Source organism: Salmo salar, unplaced genomic scaffold (assembly GCF_965601325.2).
Source record: "Salmo salar unplaced genomic scaffold, fSalSal1 ptg000136l, whole genome shotgun sequence".
Taxonomy (NCBI): domain Eukaryota; kingdom Metazoa; phylum Chordata; class Actinopteri; order Salmoniformes; family Salmonidae; genus Salmo; species Salmo salar.
Window position 1 is genome coordinate 435001 of NW_027675321.1, and position 18954 is coordinate 453954.

General features: G+C 40.9%; 2 protein-coding genes across 2 annotated transcripts in view; both read left to right on the forward strand.

Annotated features, from left to right (window-relative positions):
- LOC145866933 (NLR family CARD domain-containing protein 3-like) overlaps positions 1–1374 on the forward strand; it is a 2408-nt gene extending 1034 nt beyond the window's left edge. Inside the window, exon 1 of the mRNA XM_082970999.1 lies at positions 1–1374. This exon is cut by the window's left edge and continues 1034 nt beyond it. Coding sequence (XP_082827125.1) covers positions 1–948 — 948 coding nt within the window. The 3' untranslated portion in view covers positions 949–1374.
- Positions 1375–13007: 11633 nt separating this feature from the next.
- Positions 13008–17290, forward strand: LOC145866932 (uncharacterized). Its single transcript, XM_082970998.1, has 3 exons — positions 13008–13202; positions 13533–13579; positions 14041–17290. The coding sequence occupies exons 2-3, from the start codon at positions 13558–13560 to the stop codon at positions 15513–15515; spliced, it is 1497 nt and encodes a 498-aa protein (XP_082827124.1). The 5' UTR covers positions 13008–13202; positions 13533–13557; the 3' UTR covers positions 15516–17290.
- The last annotated feature ends 1664 nt before the right edge of the window (positions 17291–18954 follow it).

Sequence of the window (18954 nt, forward strand, 5' to 3'; positions counted from 1 at the left end):
GTCTTCTGTTGGATTTCTGCAACAGTCCTCGAACACATGCTGAAACATAAGAGAGAAGAGATGCCCAAGACTCTGACTGAGATGTACACACACCTTGTGGTGTTTCATACCAAACAGAACAATGAAAAGTATCTTGGGAAAGAAGAGACAGGTCCACACTTGAATGAAGAGAGCATTCTGTCACTGGGAAAACTGGCTTTTCAACAGCTAGTGAAGGGCAATCTGATTTTCTATGAAGAAGACCTGAAAGAGGCTGGCATTGATGTCAATGAAGCCTCAGTGTACTCAGGATTGTGCACACAGATCTTTAAAGAGGAATGTGGGCTGTACCAGGACAAGGTGTACTGCTTTGTTCATCTGAGCATTCAGGAGTTTCTGGCTGCTGTGTATGTGTTCCTCTCATTCATCAACAACAATGAGAATCTAATGGACAAACAGCAAACAAAGTCCAGTATCTTTTCTCTGCTGTACAGAGACAAGTCTGAAGTTACTGTCTACAAGAGTGCTGTGGATAAAGCCTTACAAAGTGAGACAGGAAACCTGGACCTTTTCCTCCGCTTCCTTCTGGGACTCTCACTGGAGTCCAATCAGAAGCACTTACGTGGTCTACTGACAAAGACAAGAAGCAGCTCACAGAGCCATGAAGAAACAGTAAAGTACATCAAGGAGAAGATCAGGGAGAATCCCTCTCCAGAGAGGAGCATCAATCTGTTCCACTGTCTGAATGAACTGAATGACCATTCTCTAGTGGAGGAGATCCAAAGCTACCTGAGATCAGGAAGTCTCTCAGAACCCAACCTGTCACCTGCACAGTGGTCAGCTCTGGTCTTTGTGTTGCTGACTTCAGAAAAGGAGCTGGATGTGTTTGACCTGAAGAAATACTCCAGATCAGAGGAAGGTCTTCTGAGGCTGCTGCCAGTGTTCAAAGCCTCCAGTGCATTTCTGTGAGTACATAAAATGACATATAAAATCTAATCATCAGGAAGAAATATTCAGGTTAAAGAAAAATATGCATTATAATATGTGTTTAATATTATATTGAAAACATTGAATAAATGCATTGATTTTCACATTAGTATAACAATATGACCATACAACTCTAGGAGACAGAAGAAGAATCTATATGTTGTTTGGGAGAATTAACCAAATGCATCTGCCATTGTCCTTCTACACTAAATTAACAATGTGTTTGAAGTCATGATCTCTTTGTCAGGCTGTGGAGTCACAGAGGAAGGCTGTGCTTCTCTGGTCTCAGCTCTGAGGTCAAACCCCTCACACCTGAGAGAGCTGGACCTGAGTAACAATGACCTGAAGGATTCAGGAGTGAAGCTGCTCTCTGCTGGGCTGGGGAATCCCCACTGTAAACTGGAGACTCTGAGGTCAGTATTCCTGTAGTTGGTCAACAAGTGATAACTGTTCACCAGATCCACATGTGTTTACCAGACACACATAGTCCACACCATATGTGTTTGGACAGTGAAGCTTACAGTTTTAAATGTGGTGCTATGCACAAGCATGTTTAATTTGAGATAGAATGTTTCATATTAGGTGACAGTACAGAATGTCACCTTTTATTTGAGGGTATTTTCATACATAGCTGTGTTACTGTTAAGAAAGGAAAGCACTTTATGTATTTAGTTCTCCCATTTGAAAAAGTTGAACATATTTGGACAAATTCACTTATATTGTATTAAAGTAGTCATAAGTTTAGTCTTTAGTCCCATGTTCCATGCCTGCAGTGATTACATCAAGCTTGTGATTCTACAAACTTGTTGAATTCATTTGCAGTTTGTTTTGATTGTATTTTGGATTATGTTTTTCCTAATAGAAACTGATTGGTGAATAATGTCCTGTCATTTTGGAGTCACTTTACTTGTATTGTCAGTAAGAATAAGAATGAATCGAGAATGATGATGAATGAGAAAGTTACAGCGGCACAAGGATCATACCCCCTCTGTAATTGGTAATGGTGAGAGGTTAGCATGTTTTGTTGTAGCCTCTGTTATTGGTAATGGTGAGAGGTTAGCATGTTTTGTTGTATCCTCTGTTATTGGTAATGGTGAGAGGTTAGCATGTTTTGTTGTAGCCTCTGTTATTGGTAATGGTGAGAGGTTAGCATGTTTTGTTGTAGCCTCTGTTATTGGTAATGGTGAGAGGTTAGCATGTTTTGTTGTAGCCTCTGTTATTGGTAATGGTGAGAGGTTAGCATGTTTTGTTGTAGCCTCTGTTATTGGTAATGGTGAGAGGTTAGTATGTTTTGTTGTATCCTCTGTTATTGGTAATGGTGGGAGGTTAGCATGTTCTGTTGTATCCTCTGTTATTGGTAATGGTGGGAGGTTAGCATGTTCTGTTGTGGCCTCTGTAACTTTCTCACTCATTCTGATTCATGATTTATTCATGATTGTTCTTAATCATGGCATCATGAGAATTGAATTTTTAATCGTCAATCACATACAGTTGAAGTCGGATGTGTACATACACTTAGGTTGGAGTCATTAAAACGTGTTTTTGAACCTCTCCACAAATTTCTTGTTAACAAACTATATAGTTTTGGCAAGTCGGTTAGGACATCTACTTTGTGCATGACACAAGTAATTTTTGAAACAATTGTTTACAGTCAGATTATTTCACTTATAATTCACTGTATCACAATTCCAGTGGGTCAGAAGTTTACATACACTAAGTTGACTGTGCCTTTAAACAGCTTGGAAAATTCCAGAAAATCATGTTATGGCTTTAGAAGCATCTGGTAGGCTAATTGACATCATTTGGATGTATTTCAAGGCCTACCTTCAAACTCAGTGCCTCTTTGCCTGACATCATGGGAAAATGAAAAGAAATCAGCCAAGATCTCAGAAAAAAAATTGTAGACCTCCACAAGTATGGTTCATCCTTGGGAACAATTTCCAAACGCCTGAAGGTAACACGTTCATCTGTTCAAACAATAGTACGCAAGTCTAAACACCATGGGACCACACAGCCGCCATTCCGCTCAGGAAGGAGACGCGTTCTGTCTCCTAGAGATTAACTTACTTTGGTGCAAATCAATCCCAGAACAACAGCAAAGGACCTTGTGAAGATGTTGGAGGAAACAGGTACAAAAGTATCTATATCCACAGTAAAATGAGTCCTATATCGACATAATCTGAAAGGTTGCTCAGCAAGGAAGAAGCCACTGCTCCCAAACCACCATAAAAAAAGCCAGACTACGGTTTGCAACTGCACATGGGGACAAAGATCGTACTTTTTGGAGAAATGTCCTCTGGTCAGATGAAACAATACAAGAACTGTTTGGCCATAATGAACATCGTTATGTTTGGAGGAAAAAGGGGGAGGCTTGCAAGCCAAAGAACACCATCCCAACCGTGAAGCCCGGGGGTGGCAGCATCATGTTGTGGGGGTGTTTTGCTGCAGGAGGGACTGGTGCACTTCACAAAATAGATGGCATCATGAGGGCGGAAAATTACGTGGATATATTGAAGCAACATCTCAAGACATCAGTCAAGAAGTTATAGCTTGGTCACAAAGGGGTCTTCCAAATGGACAATGACCCCAAGCATACTTCCAAAGTTGTGGCAAAATGGATTAAGGACAACAAAGTCAAGGTATTGGAGTGGCCATCACAAAACCTTGACCTCAATCCTATAGAAAATTTGTGGGCAGAACTGAAAAAGCGTGTGCGAGCAAGAGGCCTACAAACCTGACTCAGTTACACCAGCTCTGTCAGGAGGAATGGGCCAAAATTCACCCAACTTATTGTGGGAAGGTTGTAGAAGGCTACCCGAAACGTTTAACCCAAGTTAAACCATTTAAAGGCAATGCTACCAAATACTAATTGAGTGTATGTAAACTTCTGACCCACTGGGAATGTGATGAAAGAAATAAAAGCTGAAATAAATCATTCTCTCTACTATTATTCTGACATTTCACATTCTTAAAATAAAGTGGTGATCCTAACTGACCTAAGACAGGGGACTTTTACTAGGATTAAATGTCAGGAATTGTAAAAATGGAGTTTAAATGTATTTGGCTAAGGTATATGTAAACTTCTGAATTCAACTGTATGTATTAAAATACCCTCAAATAAAAGGTGACATTGTATACTGTTACCTCATATGAAACATTTGATCTGAAATCCAAAATGGTGGAGTTTAGAGCCACATTTAAAATGTTATCTTCACTGTCAAAATAGCTATGGTGTGGACTGTATACTCAATACAATCTAAATCTGATACCTCACTGTCTGTCTTTTGACTGATACTGCTTTTAAACTGGTCTGGTCAGTCTACTCAAATATTTGTACTATACATGTTTCTATCTGCAGGCAAAACTTTGATAATTTGTCATTTTTAATGATGATACATTCATTTACGAATAGATATGGAAGGTTTCAGGACACTGATATCTGAATATGTTGAAAAATGATACTGCCACTATTTTCACCACCAAAGAATAGCAGTGTGATTTTAATATGATTTGACTCTTTGCAGGCTGTCAGGCTGTGGAGTCACAGAGGAAGGCTGTGATTCTCTGGTCTCAGTTCTCAGTTCAAACCCCTCACACCTGAGAGAGCTGGACCTGAGTAACAATGACCTGAAGGATTCAGGAGTGGAGCTGCTCTCTGCTGGACTGGGGAATCCCCACTGCAGACTGGAGACTCTGAGGTCAGTATTCCTGTAGTTGGTCAACAAGTGATAACTGTTCACCAGATCCACATGTGTTTACCAGGCACACATAGTCCACACCATATGTGTTTGGACAGTGAAGCTTACAGTTTTAAATGTGGTGCTATGCTCCAGCATTTTGGATATGAGGTAGAATGTTTCTTATTAGGTGACAGTACAGAATGTCACCTTTTATTTGAGGGTATTTTCATACATAGCTGTGTTACTGTTAAGAAAGGAAAGCACTTTATGTATTTAGTTCTCCCATTTGAAAAAGTTGAACATATTCGGACAAATTCACTTATATTGTATTAAAGTTGTCATAAGTTTAGTATTTGGTCCCATATTCCATGCCTGCAGTGATTACATCAAGCTTGTGATTCTACTAACTTGTTGAATTCATTTGCAGTTTGTTTTGATTGTATTTTGGATGATGTTTTTCCTAATAGAAACTGATTGGTGAATAATGTCCTGTCATTTTGGAGTCACTTTACTTGTATTGTCAGTAAGAATAAGAATGAATCGAGAATGATGATGAATGAGAAAGTTACAGAGGCACAAGGATCATACCCCCACTGGAATTGGTAATGGTGAGAGGTTAGCATGTTTTGTTGTAGCCTCTGTTATTGGTAATGGTGAGAGGTTAGCATGTTTTGTTGTATCCTCTGTTATTGGTAATGGTGAGAGGTTAGCATGTTTTGTTGTAGCCTCTGTTATTGGTAATGGTGAGAGGTTAGCATGTTTTGTTGTAGCCTCTGTTATTGGTAATGGTGAGAGGTTAGCATGTTTTGTTGTAGCCTCTGTTATTGGTAATGGTGAGAGGTTAGCATGTTTTGTTGTAGCCTCTGTTATTGGTAATGGTGAGAGGTTAGTATGTTTTGTTGTATCCTCTGTTATTGGTAATGGTGGGAGGTTAGCATGTTCTGTTGTATCCTCTGTTATTGGTAATGGTGGGAGGTTAGCATGTTCTGTTGTGGCCTCTGTAACTTTCTCACTCATTCTGATTCATGATTTATTCATGATTGTTCTTAATCATGGCATCATGAGAATTGAATTTTTAATCGTCAATCACATACAGTTGAAGTCGGATGTGTACATACACTTAGGTTGGAGTCATTAAAACGTGTTTTTGAACCTCTCCACAAATTTCTTGTTAACAAACTATATAGTTTTGGCAAGTCGGTTAGGACATCTACTTTGTGCATGACACAAGTAATTTTTGAAACAATTGTTTACAGTCAGATTATTTCACTTATAATTCACTGTATCACAATTCCAGTGGGTCAGAAGTTTACATACACTAAGTTGACTGTGCCTTTAAACAGCTTGGAAAATTCCAGAAAATCATGTTATGGCTTTAGAAGCATCTGGTAGGCTAATTGACATCATTTGGATGTATTTCAAGGCCTACCTTCAAACTCAGTGCCTCTTTGCCTGACATCATGGGAAAATGAAAAGAAATCAGCCAAGATCTCAGAAAAAAAATTGTAGACCTCCACAAGTATGGTTCATCCTTGGGAACAATTTCCAAACGCCTGAAGGTAACACGTTCATCTGTTCAAACAATAGTACGCAAGTCTAAACACCATGGGACCACACAGCCGCCATTCCGCTCAGGAAGGAGACGCGTTCTGTCTCCTAGAGATTAACTTACTTTGGTGCAAATCAATCCCAGAACAACAGCAAAGGACCTTGTGAAGATGTTGGAGGAAACAGGTACAAAAGTATCTATATCCACAGTAAAATGAGTCCTATATCGACATAATCTGAAAGGTTGCTCAGCAAGGAAGAAGCCACTGCTCCCAAACCACCATAAAAAAAGCCAGACTACGGTTTGCAACTGCACATGGGGACAAAGATCGTACTTTTTGGAGAAATGTCCTCTGGTCAGATGAAACAATACAAGAACTGTTTGGCCATAATGAACATCGTTATGTTTGGAGGAAAAAGGGGGAGGCTTGCAAGCCAAAGAACACCATCCCAACCGTGAAGCCCGGGGGTGGCAGCATCATGTTGTGGGGGTGTTTTGCTGCAGGAGGGACTGGTGCACTTCACAAAATAGATGGCATCATGAGGGCGGAAAATTACGTGGATATATTGAAGCAACATCTCAAGACATCAGTCAAAAAGTTATAGCTTGGTCACAAAGGGGTCTTCCAAATGGACAATGACCCCAAGCATACTTCCAAAGTTGTGGCAAAATGGATTAAGGACAACAAAGTCAAGGTATTGGAGTGGCCATCACAAAACCTTGACCTCAATCCTATAGAAAATTTGTGGGCAGAACTGAAAAAGCGTGTGCGAGCAAGAGGCCTACAAACCTGACTCAGTTACACCAGCTCTGTCAGGAGGAATGGGCCAAAATTCACCCAACTTATTGTGGGAAGGTTGTAGAAGGCTACCCGAAACGTTTAACCCAAGTTAAACCATTTAAAGGCAATGCTACCAAATACTAATTGAGTGTATGTAAACTTCTGACCCACTGGGAATGTGATGAAAGAAATAAAAGCTGAAATAAATCATTCTCTCTACTATTATTCTGACATTTCACATTCTTAAAATAAAGTGGTGATCCTAACTGACCTAAGACAGGGGACTTTTACTAGGATTAAATGTCAGGAATTGTAAAAATGGAGTTTAAATGTATTTGGCTAAGGTATATGTAAACTTCTGAATTCAACTGTATGTATTAAAATACCCTCAAATAAAAGGTGGCATTATATACTGTCACCTCATATGAAACATTTGATCTGAAATCCAAAATGGTGGAGTTTAGAGCCACATTTAAAATGTTATCTTCACTGTCAAAATAGCTATGGTGTGGACTGTATACTCAATACAATCTAAATCTGATACCTCACTGTCTGTCTTTTGACTGATACTGCTTTTAAACTGGTCTGGTCAGTCTACTCAAATATTTGTACTATACATGTTTCTATCTGCAGGCAAAACTTTGATAATTTGTCATTTTTAATGATGATACATTCATTTACGAATAGATATGGAAGGTTTCAGGACACTGATATCTGAATATGTTGAAAAATGATACTGCCACTATTTTCACCACCAAAGAATAGCAGTGTGATTTTAATATGATTTGACTCTTTGCAGGCTGTCAGGCTGTGGAGTCACAGAGGAAGGCTGTGATTCTCTGGTCTCAGTTCTCAGTTCAAACCCCTCACACCTGAGAGAGCTGGACCTGAGTAACAATGACCTGAAGGATTCAGGAGTGGAGCTGCTCTCTGCTGGACTGGGGAATCCCCACTGTAAACTGGAGACTCTGAGGTCAGTATTCCTGTAGTTGGTCAACAAGTGATAACTCTTCACCAGATCCACATGTGTTTACCAGGCACACATAGTCCACACCATATGTGTTTGGACAGTGAAGCTTACAGTTTTAAATGTGGTGCTATGCTCCAGCATTTTGGATATGAGGTAGAATGTTTCTTATTAGGTGACAGTACAGAATGTCACCTTTTATTTGAGGGTATTTTCATACATAGCTGTGTTACTGTTAAGAAAGGAAAGCACTTTATGTATTTAGTTCTCCCATTTGAAAAAGTTGAACATATTCGGACAAATTCACTTATATTGTATTAAAGTTGTCATAAGTTTAGTATTTGGTCCCATATTCCATGCCTGCAGTGATTACATCAAGCTTGTGATTCTACTAACTTGTTGAATTCATTTGCAGTTTGTTTTGATTGTATTTTGGATGATGTTTTTCCTAATAGAAACTGATTGGTGAATAATGTCCTGTCATTTTGGAGTCACTTTACTTGTATTGTCAGTAAGAATAAGAATGAATCGAGAATGATGATGAATGAGAAAGTTACAGAGGCACAAGGATCATACCCCCACTGGGATTGGTAATGGTGAGAGGTTAGCATGTTTTGTTGCAGCCTCTGTTATTGGTAATGGTGAGAGGTTAGCATGTTTTGTTGTAGCCTCTGTTATTGGTAATGGTGAGAGGTTAGCATGTTTTGTTGTAGCCTCTGTTATTGGTAATGGTGAGAGGTTAGCATGTTTTCTTGTAGCCTCTGTTATTGGTAATGGTGAGAGGTTAGCATGTTTTGTTGTATCCTCTGTTATTGGTAATGGTGAGAGGTTAGCATGTTTTGTTGTATCCTCTGTTATTGGTAATGGTGAGAGGTTAGCATGTTTTGTTGTATCCTCTGTTATTGGTAATGGTGAGAGGTTAGCATGTTTTGTTGTAGCCTCTGTTAATGGTAATGGTGAGAGGTTAGCATGTTCTGTTGTGGCCTCTGTAACTTTCTCACTCATTCTGATTCATGATTTATTCATGATTTTTCTTAATCATGGCATCATCAGAATTTAATTTTTAATCGTCTATCACATACAGTTGAAGTCGGAAGTGTACATACACTTAGGTTGGAGTCATTAAAACATGTTTTTGAATCTCTCCACAAATTTCTTGTTAACAAACTATATCGTTTTGGCAAGTCGGTTCGGACATCTACTTTGTGCATGACACAAGTAATTTTTGAAACAATTGTTTACAGACAGATTATTTCACTTATAATTCACTGTATCACAATTCCAGTGGGTCAGAAGTTTACATACACTAAGTTGACTGTGCCTTTAAACAGCTTGGAAAATTCCAGAAAATTATGTCATGGCTTTAGAAGCATCTGATAGACTAATTGACATAATTTGGATGTATTTCAAGGCCTACCTTCAAACTCAGTGCCTCTTTGCTTGACATCATGGGAAAATGAAAAGGAATCAGCCAAAATCTAAGAGAAAAAAAATTGTAGACCTCCACAAGTCTGCTTCATCCTTGGGAGCAATTTCCAAACGCCTGAAGGAAACACGTTCAATCAATAGTACGCAAGTCTAAACACCATGGGACCACACAGCCATCATACCATCCCAACTGTGAAGCACGGCGGTGGCAGCATCATGTTGTGGGGTTGCTTTGCTGCAGGAGGGACTGGTGCACTTCACAAAATAGATGGCATCATGAGGCAGGAAAATTGTGGATATATTGAAGCAACATCTCGAGACATCAGTCAGGAAGTTAAAGCTTGGTCACAAATGGGTCTTCCAAATGGACAATGACCCCAAGCATACTTCCAAAGTTGTGGCAAAATGGATTAAGGACATCAAAGTCAAGGTATTGGAGTGGCCATCACAAAACCTTGACCTCAATCCTATAGAAAATTTGTGGGCAGAATTAAAAAGAGTGTGCGAGCAAGGAGGCCTACAAACCTGACTCAGTTACACCAGCTCTGTCAGGAGGAATGGGACAAAATTCACCCAACTTATTGTGGGAAGCTTGTGGAAGGCTACCTGAAACGTTTAACCCAAGTTAAACCATTTAAAGGCAATGCTACCAAATACTAATTGAGTGTATGTAAACTTCTGACCCACTGGGAATGTGATGAAAGAAATAAAAGCTGAAATAAATCATTCTCTCTACTATTATTCTGACATTTCACATTCTTAAAAGAAAGTGGTGATGCTAACTGACATAAGACAGGGGACTTTTACTAGGATTAAATGTGAGGAATTGTAAAAATTGAGTTTAAATGCATTTGGCTAAGGTATATGTAAACTTCTGACTTCAACTGTATGTATTAAAATATCCTCAAATAAAAGGTGACATTATATACTGTCACCTCATATGAAACATTTGATGTGAAATCCAAAATGTTGGAGTTTAGAGCCACATTTAAAATGTTATCTTCACTGTCAAAATAGATATGGTGTGGACTGTATACTCAATACAATCTAAATCTGATACCTCACTGTCTGTCTTTTGACTGATACTGCTTTTAAACTGGTCTGGTCAGTCTACTCAAATATTTGTATTATACATGTTTCTATCTGCAGGCAAAACTTTGATAATTTGTCATTTTTAATGATGATACATTCATTTACGAATAGATATGAAAGGTTTCAGGACACTGATATCTGATTATGTTGAAAAATGATACTGCCACTATTTTCACCACCAAAGCATAGCAGTGTGATTTTAATATGATTTGACTCTTTGCAGGCTGTCAGGCTGTCTAGTCACAGAGGAAGGCTGTGCTTCTCTGGCCTCAGTTCTCAGTTCAAACCCCTCACACCTGAGAGAGCTGGACCTGAGTAACAATGACCTGAAGGATTCAGGAGTGAAGCTGGTCTCTGCTGGACTGGGGAATCCCCACTGCAGACTGGAGACTCTGAGGTCAGTATTCCTGTAGTTGGTCAACAAGTGATAACTCTTCACCAGATCCACATGTGTTTACCAGACACACATAGTCCACACCATATGTGTTTGGACAGTGAAGCTTACAGTTTTAAATGTGGTGCTATGCTCCAGCATTTTTGATTTGAGATAGAATGTTTCATATTAGGTGACTGTACAGAATGGCACCTTTTATTTGAGGGTATTTTCATACATAGCTGTGTTACTGTTAAGAAAGGAAAGCACTTTATGTATTTAGTTCTCCCATTTTAAGAAGTCTTAATTATTTGGACAAATTCACTTATATTGTATTAAAGTTGTCATAAGTTTAGTAGTTGTACCATGTTCCATGCCTGCAGTGATTACATCAAGCTTGTGATTGTACAAACTTGTTGAATTCATTTGCAGTTTGTCTTGGTTGTGTCTTGGATTATGTTTTTCCTAATAGAAACTGATTGGTGAATAATGTCCTGTCATTTTGGAGTCACTTTACTTGTATTGTCAGTAAGAATAAGAATGAATCGAGAATGATGATGAATGAGAAAGTTACAGAGGCACAAGGATCATACCCCTCTCTGTTATTGGTAATGGTGAGAGGTTAGCATGTTTTGTTGTAGTCTCTGTTATTGGTAATGGTGAGAGGTTAGCATGTTTTGTTGTAGCCTCTGTTATTGGTAATGGTGAGAGGTTAGCATGTTTTGTTGTAGCCTCTGTTATTGGTAATGGTGAGAGGTTAGCATGTTTTGTTGTAGCCTCTGTTATTGGTAATGGTGAGAGATTAGCATGTTTTGTTGTAGCCTCTGTTATTGGTAATGGTGAGAGGTTAGCATGTTTTGTTGTAGCCTCTGTTATTGGTAATGGTGAGAGGTTAGCATGTTTTGTTGTAGCCTCTGTTATTGATAATGGTGAGAGGTTAGCATGTTTTGTTGTAGCCTCTGTTATTGGTAATGGTGAGAGGTTAGCATGTTTTGTTGTAACCTCTGTTATTGGTAATGGTGAGAGGTTAGCATGTTTTGTTGTAGCCTCTGTTATTGGTAATGGTGAGAGGTTAGCATGTTTTGTTGTATCCTCTGTTATTGGTAATGGTGAGAGGTTAGCATGTTTTGTTGTAGTCTCTGTTATTGGTAATGGTGAGAGGTTAGCATGTTTTGTTGTAGTCTCTGTTATTGGTAATGGTGAGAGGTTAGCATGTTTTGTTGTAGCCTCTGTTATTGGTAATGGTGAGAGGTTAGCATGTTTTGTTGTAGCTTCTGTTATTGGTAGTGGTGAGAGGTTAGCATGTTTTGTTGTAGCCTCTGTTATTGGTAATGGTGAGAGGTTAGCATGTTTTGTTGTAGCCTCTGTTATTGGTAATGGTGAGAGGTTAGCATGTTTTGTTGTAGCTTCTGTTATTGGTAATGGTGAGAGGTTAGCATGTTTTGTTGTAGCTTCTGTAACTTTCTCACTATTATTCATGATTCATTCATGATTTTTCTTAATCATGGCATCATCAGGATGCTTTTAGTAGTGTTTAGAAACATGTTATCTACTCACTTGTAAATAAAATGACTCCAGTCACCATCTGTAATGAACACGATGGGAGACAGAGAGCTGGTTTCAAGCGCAGGGCTCAGCAGGTGTTTATTGTAAAGGACCACAGGAGGAGGCAGGTAGCTGGGTCCAGGGGCAGGCAGAAGGTCATACACAGGGGGTCCAAAAAGGCAACAGTACAGGCAGGGAAACGGCAAAAGGCATCATTAGTGAGGCAGGCAAAAACTATCATTCACAGGAGGATTATATACTGTCACCTCATATGAAACATTTGATCTGAAATCCAAAATGTTGGAGTTTAGAGCCACATTTAAAATGTTATCTTCACTGTCAAAATAGATATGGTGTGGACTGTATACTCAATACAATCTAAATCTGATACCTCACTGTCTGTCTTTTGACTGATACTGCTTTTAAACTGGTCTGGTCAGTCTACTCAAATATTTGTACTATACATGTTTCTATCTGCAGGCAAAATGTTGATCATTTGTAATTTATAATATGATACATTCATTTCTGAATAGATATGGAAGGTTTCAGGACACTGATGTATCTGAATATGTTGAAGAAATATACTGCCACTATTTTCACCACCAAAGAATAGCAGTGTGATTTTAATATGATTTGACTCTTTGCAGGCTGTCAGGCTGTCTAGTCACAGAGGAAGGCTGTGCTTCTCTGGTCTCAGCTCTGAGGTCAAACCCCTCACACCTGAGAGAGCTGGACCTGAACTACAATCACCCAGGAGACTCAGGAGTCAGACTGCTCTCTGCTGGACTGGAGGATCCACACTGCAGACTGGAGAAACTCAAGTATGTAGAGGGTTTATGTCAATGTTCATATCAGACATGTTTGACTTTTCAGGCTAGTTAATACAAACATTCTGACCACCACTTGGACAAAGTTATATGCTGTGTGTCCTGTGTGTGTGTCCTGTGTGTGTGTCCTGTGTGTGTGTCCTGTGTGTGTGTCCAGTGTGTGTGTCCTGTGTGTGTGTCCTGTGTGTGTGTCCTGTGTGTGTGTGTCCGTGTCCTGTGTGTGTCCAGTGTGTCCGTGTCCTGTGTGTGTGTGTGTGTGTGTGTGTGTGTGTGAGTTCAGGTGTATCACTCATTGACTGTCTGTTCTTCTGCTTACCGCTACAGTGTGGAACATGGTGGAGAGAACAGAATGAAACCTGGACTTAGAAAATGTGAGTGTTGACTGCTGTGAAGAATATGACTAAGAATAAGTCTTAATTCAAGTTAAGTCAAAGACCACCATCATTACTGACTTGGTCATATTAAATATCATCTGTAGTTCTACAGAAGCACAAATCAGGGACACCAACGTTTACAAAGAGTTGATATGACAGTGTGTGTGTGTGTGTGTGTGTGTGTGTGTGTGTGTGTGTGTGTGTGTGTGTGTGTGTGTGTGTGTGTGTGTGTGTGTGTGTGTGTGTGTGTGTGTGTGTGTGTGTGTAATTAATGTGAATAAGTGTGTTTTATATTACCATACAGTATAACATATGATCATTCAACAAGTCTCAAGTGACCTTAACTTCTCCTTTTGATACCTAGAAACATCTACATTAAATGAATTAGTGAAAAGTGAGTTAACATTCTAATGTGAATGATGATGATTTCTAATATTGTGTCTGGTTTCATCCATCAGATGTCTGTGATCTCACACTGGACCTAAACACAGTAGACAGACTCCTCTCTCTGTCTGAGGAGAACAGAAAGGTGACATGTAGGACAGAGGAGCAGCCGTATCCTGATCACCCAGAGAGATTTGAGGACTGGTACCAGGTGCTGTGTAGAGAGGGTCTGACTGGGCGCTGTTACTGGGAGGTAGAGAGGAGTGGGATAATGGGGGCTGGTATAGGAGTGACATATAAAGGAATCAGCAGGAGAGGAGGGGTTAAGGACTGTTGTCTTGGATACAATGACAAGTCCTGGAGTCTGATCTGCTCTGACAACAGTTACTCTGCCTGGCATAATAATAACTCCACTACCATAGACGTCCCCTCCTCCAGCTGGTATAATAATAACTCCACTACCATAGACGTCCCCTCCTCCAGCTGGTATAATAATAACTCCACTACCATAGACGTCCCCTCCTCCAGCTGGTATAATAATAACTCCACTACCATAGACGTCCCCTCCTCCAGCTGGTATAATAATAACTCCACTACCATAGACGTCCCCTCCTCCAGCTGGTATAATAATAACTCCACTACCATAGACGTCCCCTCCTCCAGCTGGTATAATAATAACTCCACTACCATAGACGTCCCCTCCTCCAGCTGGTATAATAATAACTCCACTACCATAGACGTCCCCTCCTCCAGCTGGTATAATAATAACTCCACTATCATAGACGTCCCCTCCTCCAGCTGGTATAATAATAACTCCACTACCATAGACGTCCCCTCCTCCAGCTGGTATAATAATAACTCCACTACCATAGACGTCCCCTCCTCCAGCTGGTATAATAATAACTCCACTACCATAGACGTCCCCTCCTCCAGCTGGTATAATAATAACTCCACTACCATAGACGTCCCCTCCTCCAGCTGGTATAATAATAACTCCACTACCATAGACGTCCCCTCCTCCAGCTGGTATAATAATAACTCCACTACCATAGACGTCCCCTCCTCCAGCTGGTATAATAATAACTCCACTACCATAGACGTCCCCTCCTCCAGCTGGTATAATAATAACTCCACTACCATAGACGTCCCCTCCTCCAGCTGGTATAATAATAACTCCACTACCATAGACGTCCCCTCCTCCAGCTGGTATAATAATAACTCCACTATCATAGACGTCCCCTCCTCCAGCTGGTATAATAATAACTCCACTACCATAGACGTCCCCTCCTCCAGCTGGTATAATAATAACTCCACTACCATAGACGTCCCCTCCTCCAGCTGGTATAATAATAACTCCACTACCATAGACGTCCCCTCCTCCAGCTCCCACAGAGTAGGAGTGTATCTGGACTGGTCAGCCGGCACTCTGTCCTTCTATAGAGCCTCCTCTGACACACTGACCCACCTGATCACATTCACCTCCACATTCACTGAGCCCCTCTATCCAGGGTTTAGAGTTCATGTTGAATCCTCAGTGTCCCTGAAATAATAACTGGACACACACACACACACTGAAACACACACACACACACACACACACACTCTCAACACACACACACACACACTCAACACACACACACACACACACACACACACACTGGACACAAACTGAACACACACACACACACACACACTGGACACACACACACACTGGACACACACACACACTCTGGACACACACACACACACACTGGACACACACACACACACACTGGACACACACACACACACACACTCACACATACACACACACACACACTCTCAACACACACTCTCAACACACACTCTCAACACACACACACTGAACACACACTCTCAACACACACACACACTCACACAGGACACACACACACACAGGACACACACACACACACTGGATATACACACACTCAACACACACACTGGACGCACACACACACACACTTACATACACACACACACTGAACACACACTGGACACACACACACACTGAACACACACACACACACACACACACTGGACACACACACTGGACACACACACACACTGAACACACACACACACACACTGAACACACACACACACACTGGACACAATCTGGACACACACACACTCAACACAGACACACACTGGACACACACACACACACACACACACACACACACTCGGCACATACTCACACACTGAAACACACACACACACACTGAACACACACACTCTGAACACACACACACACACGCACACTGAAACACACACACACACACACACACTGAAACACACATGCTTGACAAACACACTGGATACACACACATTGGACACACACACTCACTGGACACACACACTGGACACACACACACTGGACACACACTCACTGGACACACACTCACTGGACACACACACACACACACTGGACACACACTGGACACACACACACACACACACACACACTGGACACACACACACACTGGACACACACACTGACACACATAAACACTGACACACACACACTGAACACACACACACACACACACACACACACACACACACACACACACACACACACACACAATGGACAAACACACACTGGACACTCACACATGACAGGCTTGTAATATTTTCTGATCTTTTACCACTTTGCATTTTTTATGTTATATTTTACTGTTTGTGTTTGTACCACAGGAGGTTGGTGGGACCTTATTTAGGGAGGACAGGCTTGTAATGGCTGGAGGGGAATAAGTGGAATGGTATTAAACACGTGGTTTCCATGTGTTCCATTTAATTCACTCTGTTCCAGACATTATTATGAGCCGTCCTCCCCTCAGCAGCCTCCTCTGGTATGTACTGTCCTGTATGTGAGACAGCTCCAACAAGGAATTACAATGTATGTATTACTTTTAATACCTGTAAATGGCAAATAAACTACTGGAACTCCTTATGAATGTCTGCAGCCGACAAGAGGTGAAAATATTACCGGAATATTCTGCAAAATGTTGATGAAGACGTCACTCAATCCACCCAAAATAACATGCAGTCTTTCCACAAGACTCCCATGAAGTTATAGTGTGACGTTATGAGTCGACGTTAAAGTAACATTCTCACAACATACTGCACTTGTTTTATCCTGTTTTAGATGTATCCTCTGTTTAAACATTTAAACTCTTACAATAACACTGTTAAAATACCAATGTGATCATTTCTTGTCTTTTATGTTGGAAAAACAAATTGTACAATTATATGTGGACATACGCTCCATAGTTGTACAAATATACATGGTTATATTGTACTTTTCATAATAAAACATACTTGAAACAAGAAAAAGCATGTTAATTGTGAAAACAATTTCGTTATTGATTTTTGCATTGCTTCTCCTTGTCTCATGTTGACGTTTGTCATGAATCTTGACCTGGAGGCAGAACTGTGCGATTTCCTCTAGATATGTCAGCTGCAAAGTCAGAATTGGCTGTGGAAAATGTTGTTTTATGGTCTTAATTTAAGGGAAGGATTAGCAGTGTGGTTAGGGTTGAGATTAGGATTAAAATCTGATTGTATTACTTTGTGCCTGTGCCAGCTAGTAACCACTTTGCTGAATTGCCTCCAGGGCAAGATTCATGACAATAAATGCCAACCTGCCTCCAGGGCAAGATTCATGACAATAAATACCAACCTGCCTCCAGGGCAAGATTCATAACAACAAATGCCAACCTGCCTCCAGGGCAAGATTCATGACAATAAATGACAACCTGCCTCCAGGGCAAGATTCATGACAATAAATACCAACCTGCCTCCAGGGCAAGATTCATGACAATAAATGACAACCTGCCTCCAGGGCAAGATTCATGACAATAAATACCAACCTGCCTCCAGGGCAAGATTCATAACAACAAATGCCAACCTGCCTCCAGGGCAAGATTCATGACAATAAATGACAACCTGCCTCCAGGGCAAGATTCATGACAATAAATACCAACCTGCCTCCAGGGCAAGATTTATGACAATAAATGCCAACCTGCCTCCCAGTCGTCCCCTCCTTATCTTTACAAGGCTGCAGAACATGAAAGCTAGTGATGTGGGGGTTCTCTCATAACCGTCAGTCCCCAGGTGGGTAGATGGCAGGTTGAATAAAGAGAAGCTAGTGATGTGGGGGTTCTCTCATAACCCTCAGTCCCCAGGTGGGTAGATGGCAGGTTGAATAAAGAGAAGCTAGTGATGTGGTGGTTCTCTCATAACCCTCAGTCCCCAGGTGGGTAGATGGCAGGTTGAATAAAGAGAAGCTAGTGATGTGGGGGTTCTCTCATAACCCTCAGTCCCCAGGTGGGTAGATGGCAGGTTGAATAAAGAGAAGCTAGTGATGTGGGGGTTCTCTCATAACCCTCAGTCCCCAGGTGGGTAGATGGCAGGTTGTATAAAGAGAAGCTAGTGATGTGGGGGTTCTCTCATAACCCTCAGTCCCCAGGTGGGTAGATGGCAGGTTGAATAAAGAGAAGCTAGTGATGTGGGGGTTCTCTCATAACCCTCAGTCCCCAGGTGGGTAGATGGCAGGTTGTATAAAGAGAAGCTAGTGATGTGGGGGTTCTCTCATAACCCTCAGTCCCCAGGTGGGTAGATGGCAGGTTGAATAAAGAGAAGCTAGTGATGTGGGGGTTCTCTCATAACCCTCAGTCCCCAGGTGGGTAGATGGCAGGTTGAATAAAGAGAAGCTAGTGATGTGGGGGTTCTCTCATAACCCTCAGTCCCCAGGTGGGTAGATGGCAGGTTGAATAAAGAGAAGCTAGTGATGTGGGGGTTCTCTCATAACCCTCAGTCCCCAGGTGGGTAGATGGCAGGTTGAATAAAGAGAAGCTAGTGATGTGGGGGTTCTCTCATAACACTCAGTTCCCAGGTGGGTAGATGGCAGGTTGAATAAATAGAAAACAATAGGCTACATAAAACAATCCATAAATGTATAATTA

Bases quoted from the DNA above. Each gene is read 5' to 3' on its own strand.
- LOC145866932 (XM_082970998.1), top strand. From the start codon at position 13,558: ATGAAACCTGGACTTAGAAAAT. The intron at 13,580-14,040 runs GTGAGTGTTGAC...TTCATCCATCAG, and splicing joins GAAACCTGGACTTAGAAAAT to ATGTCTGTGATCTCACACTG.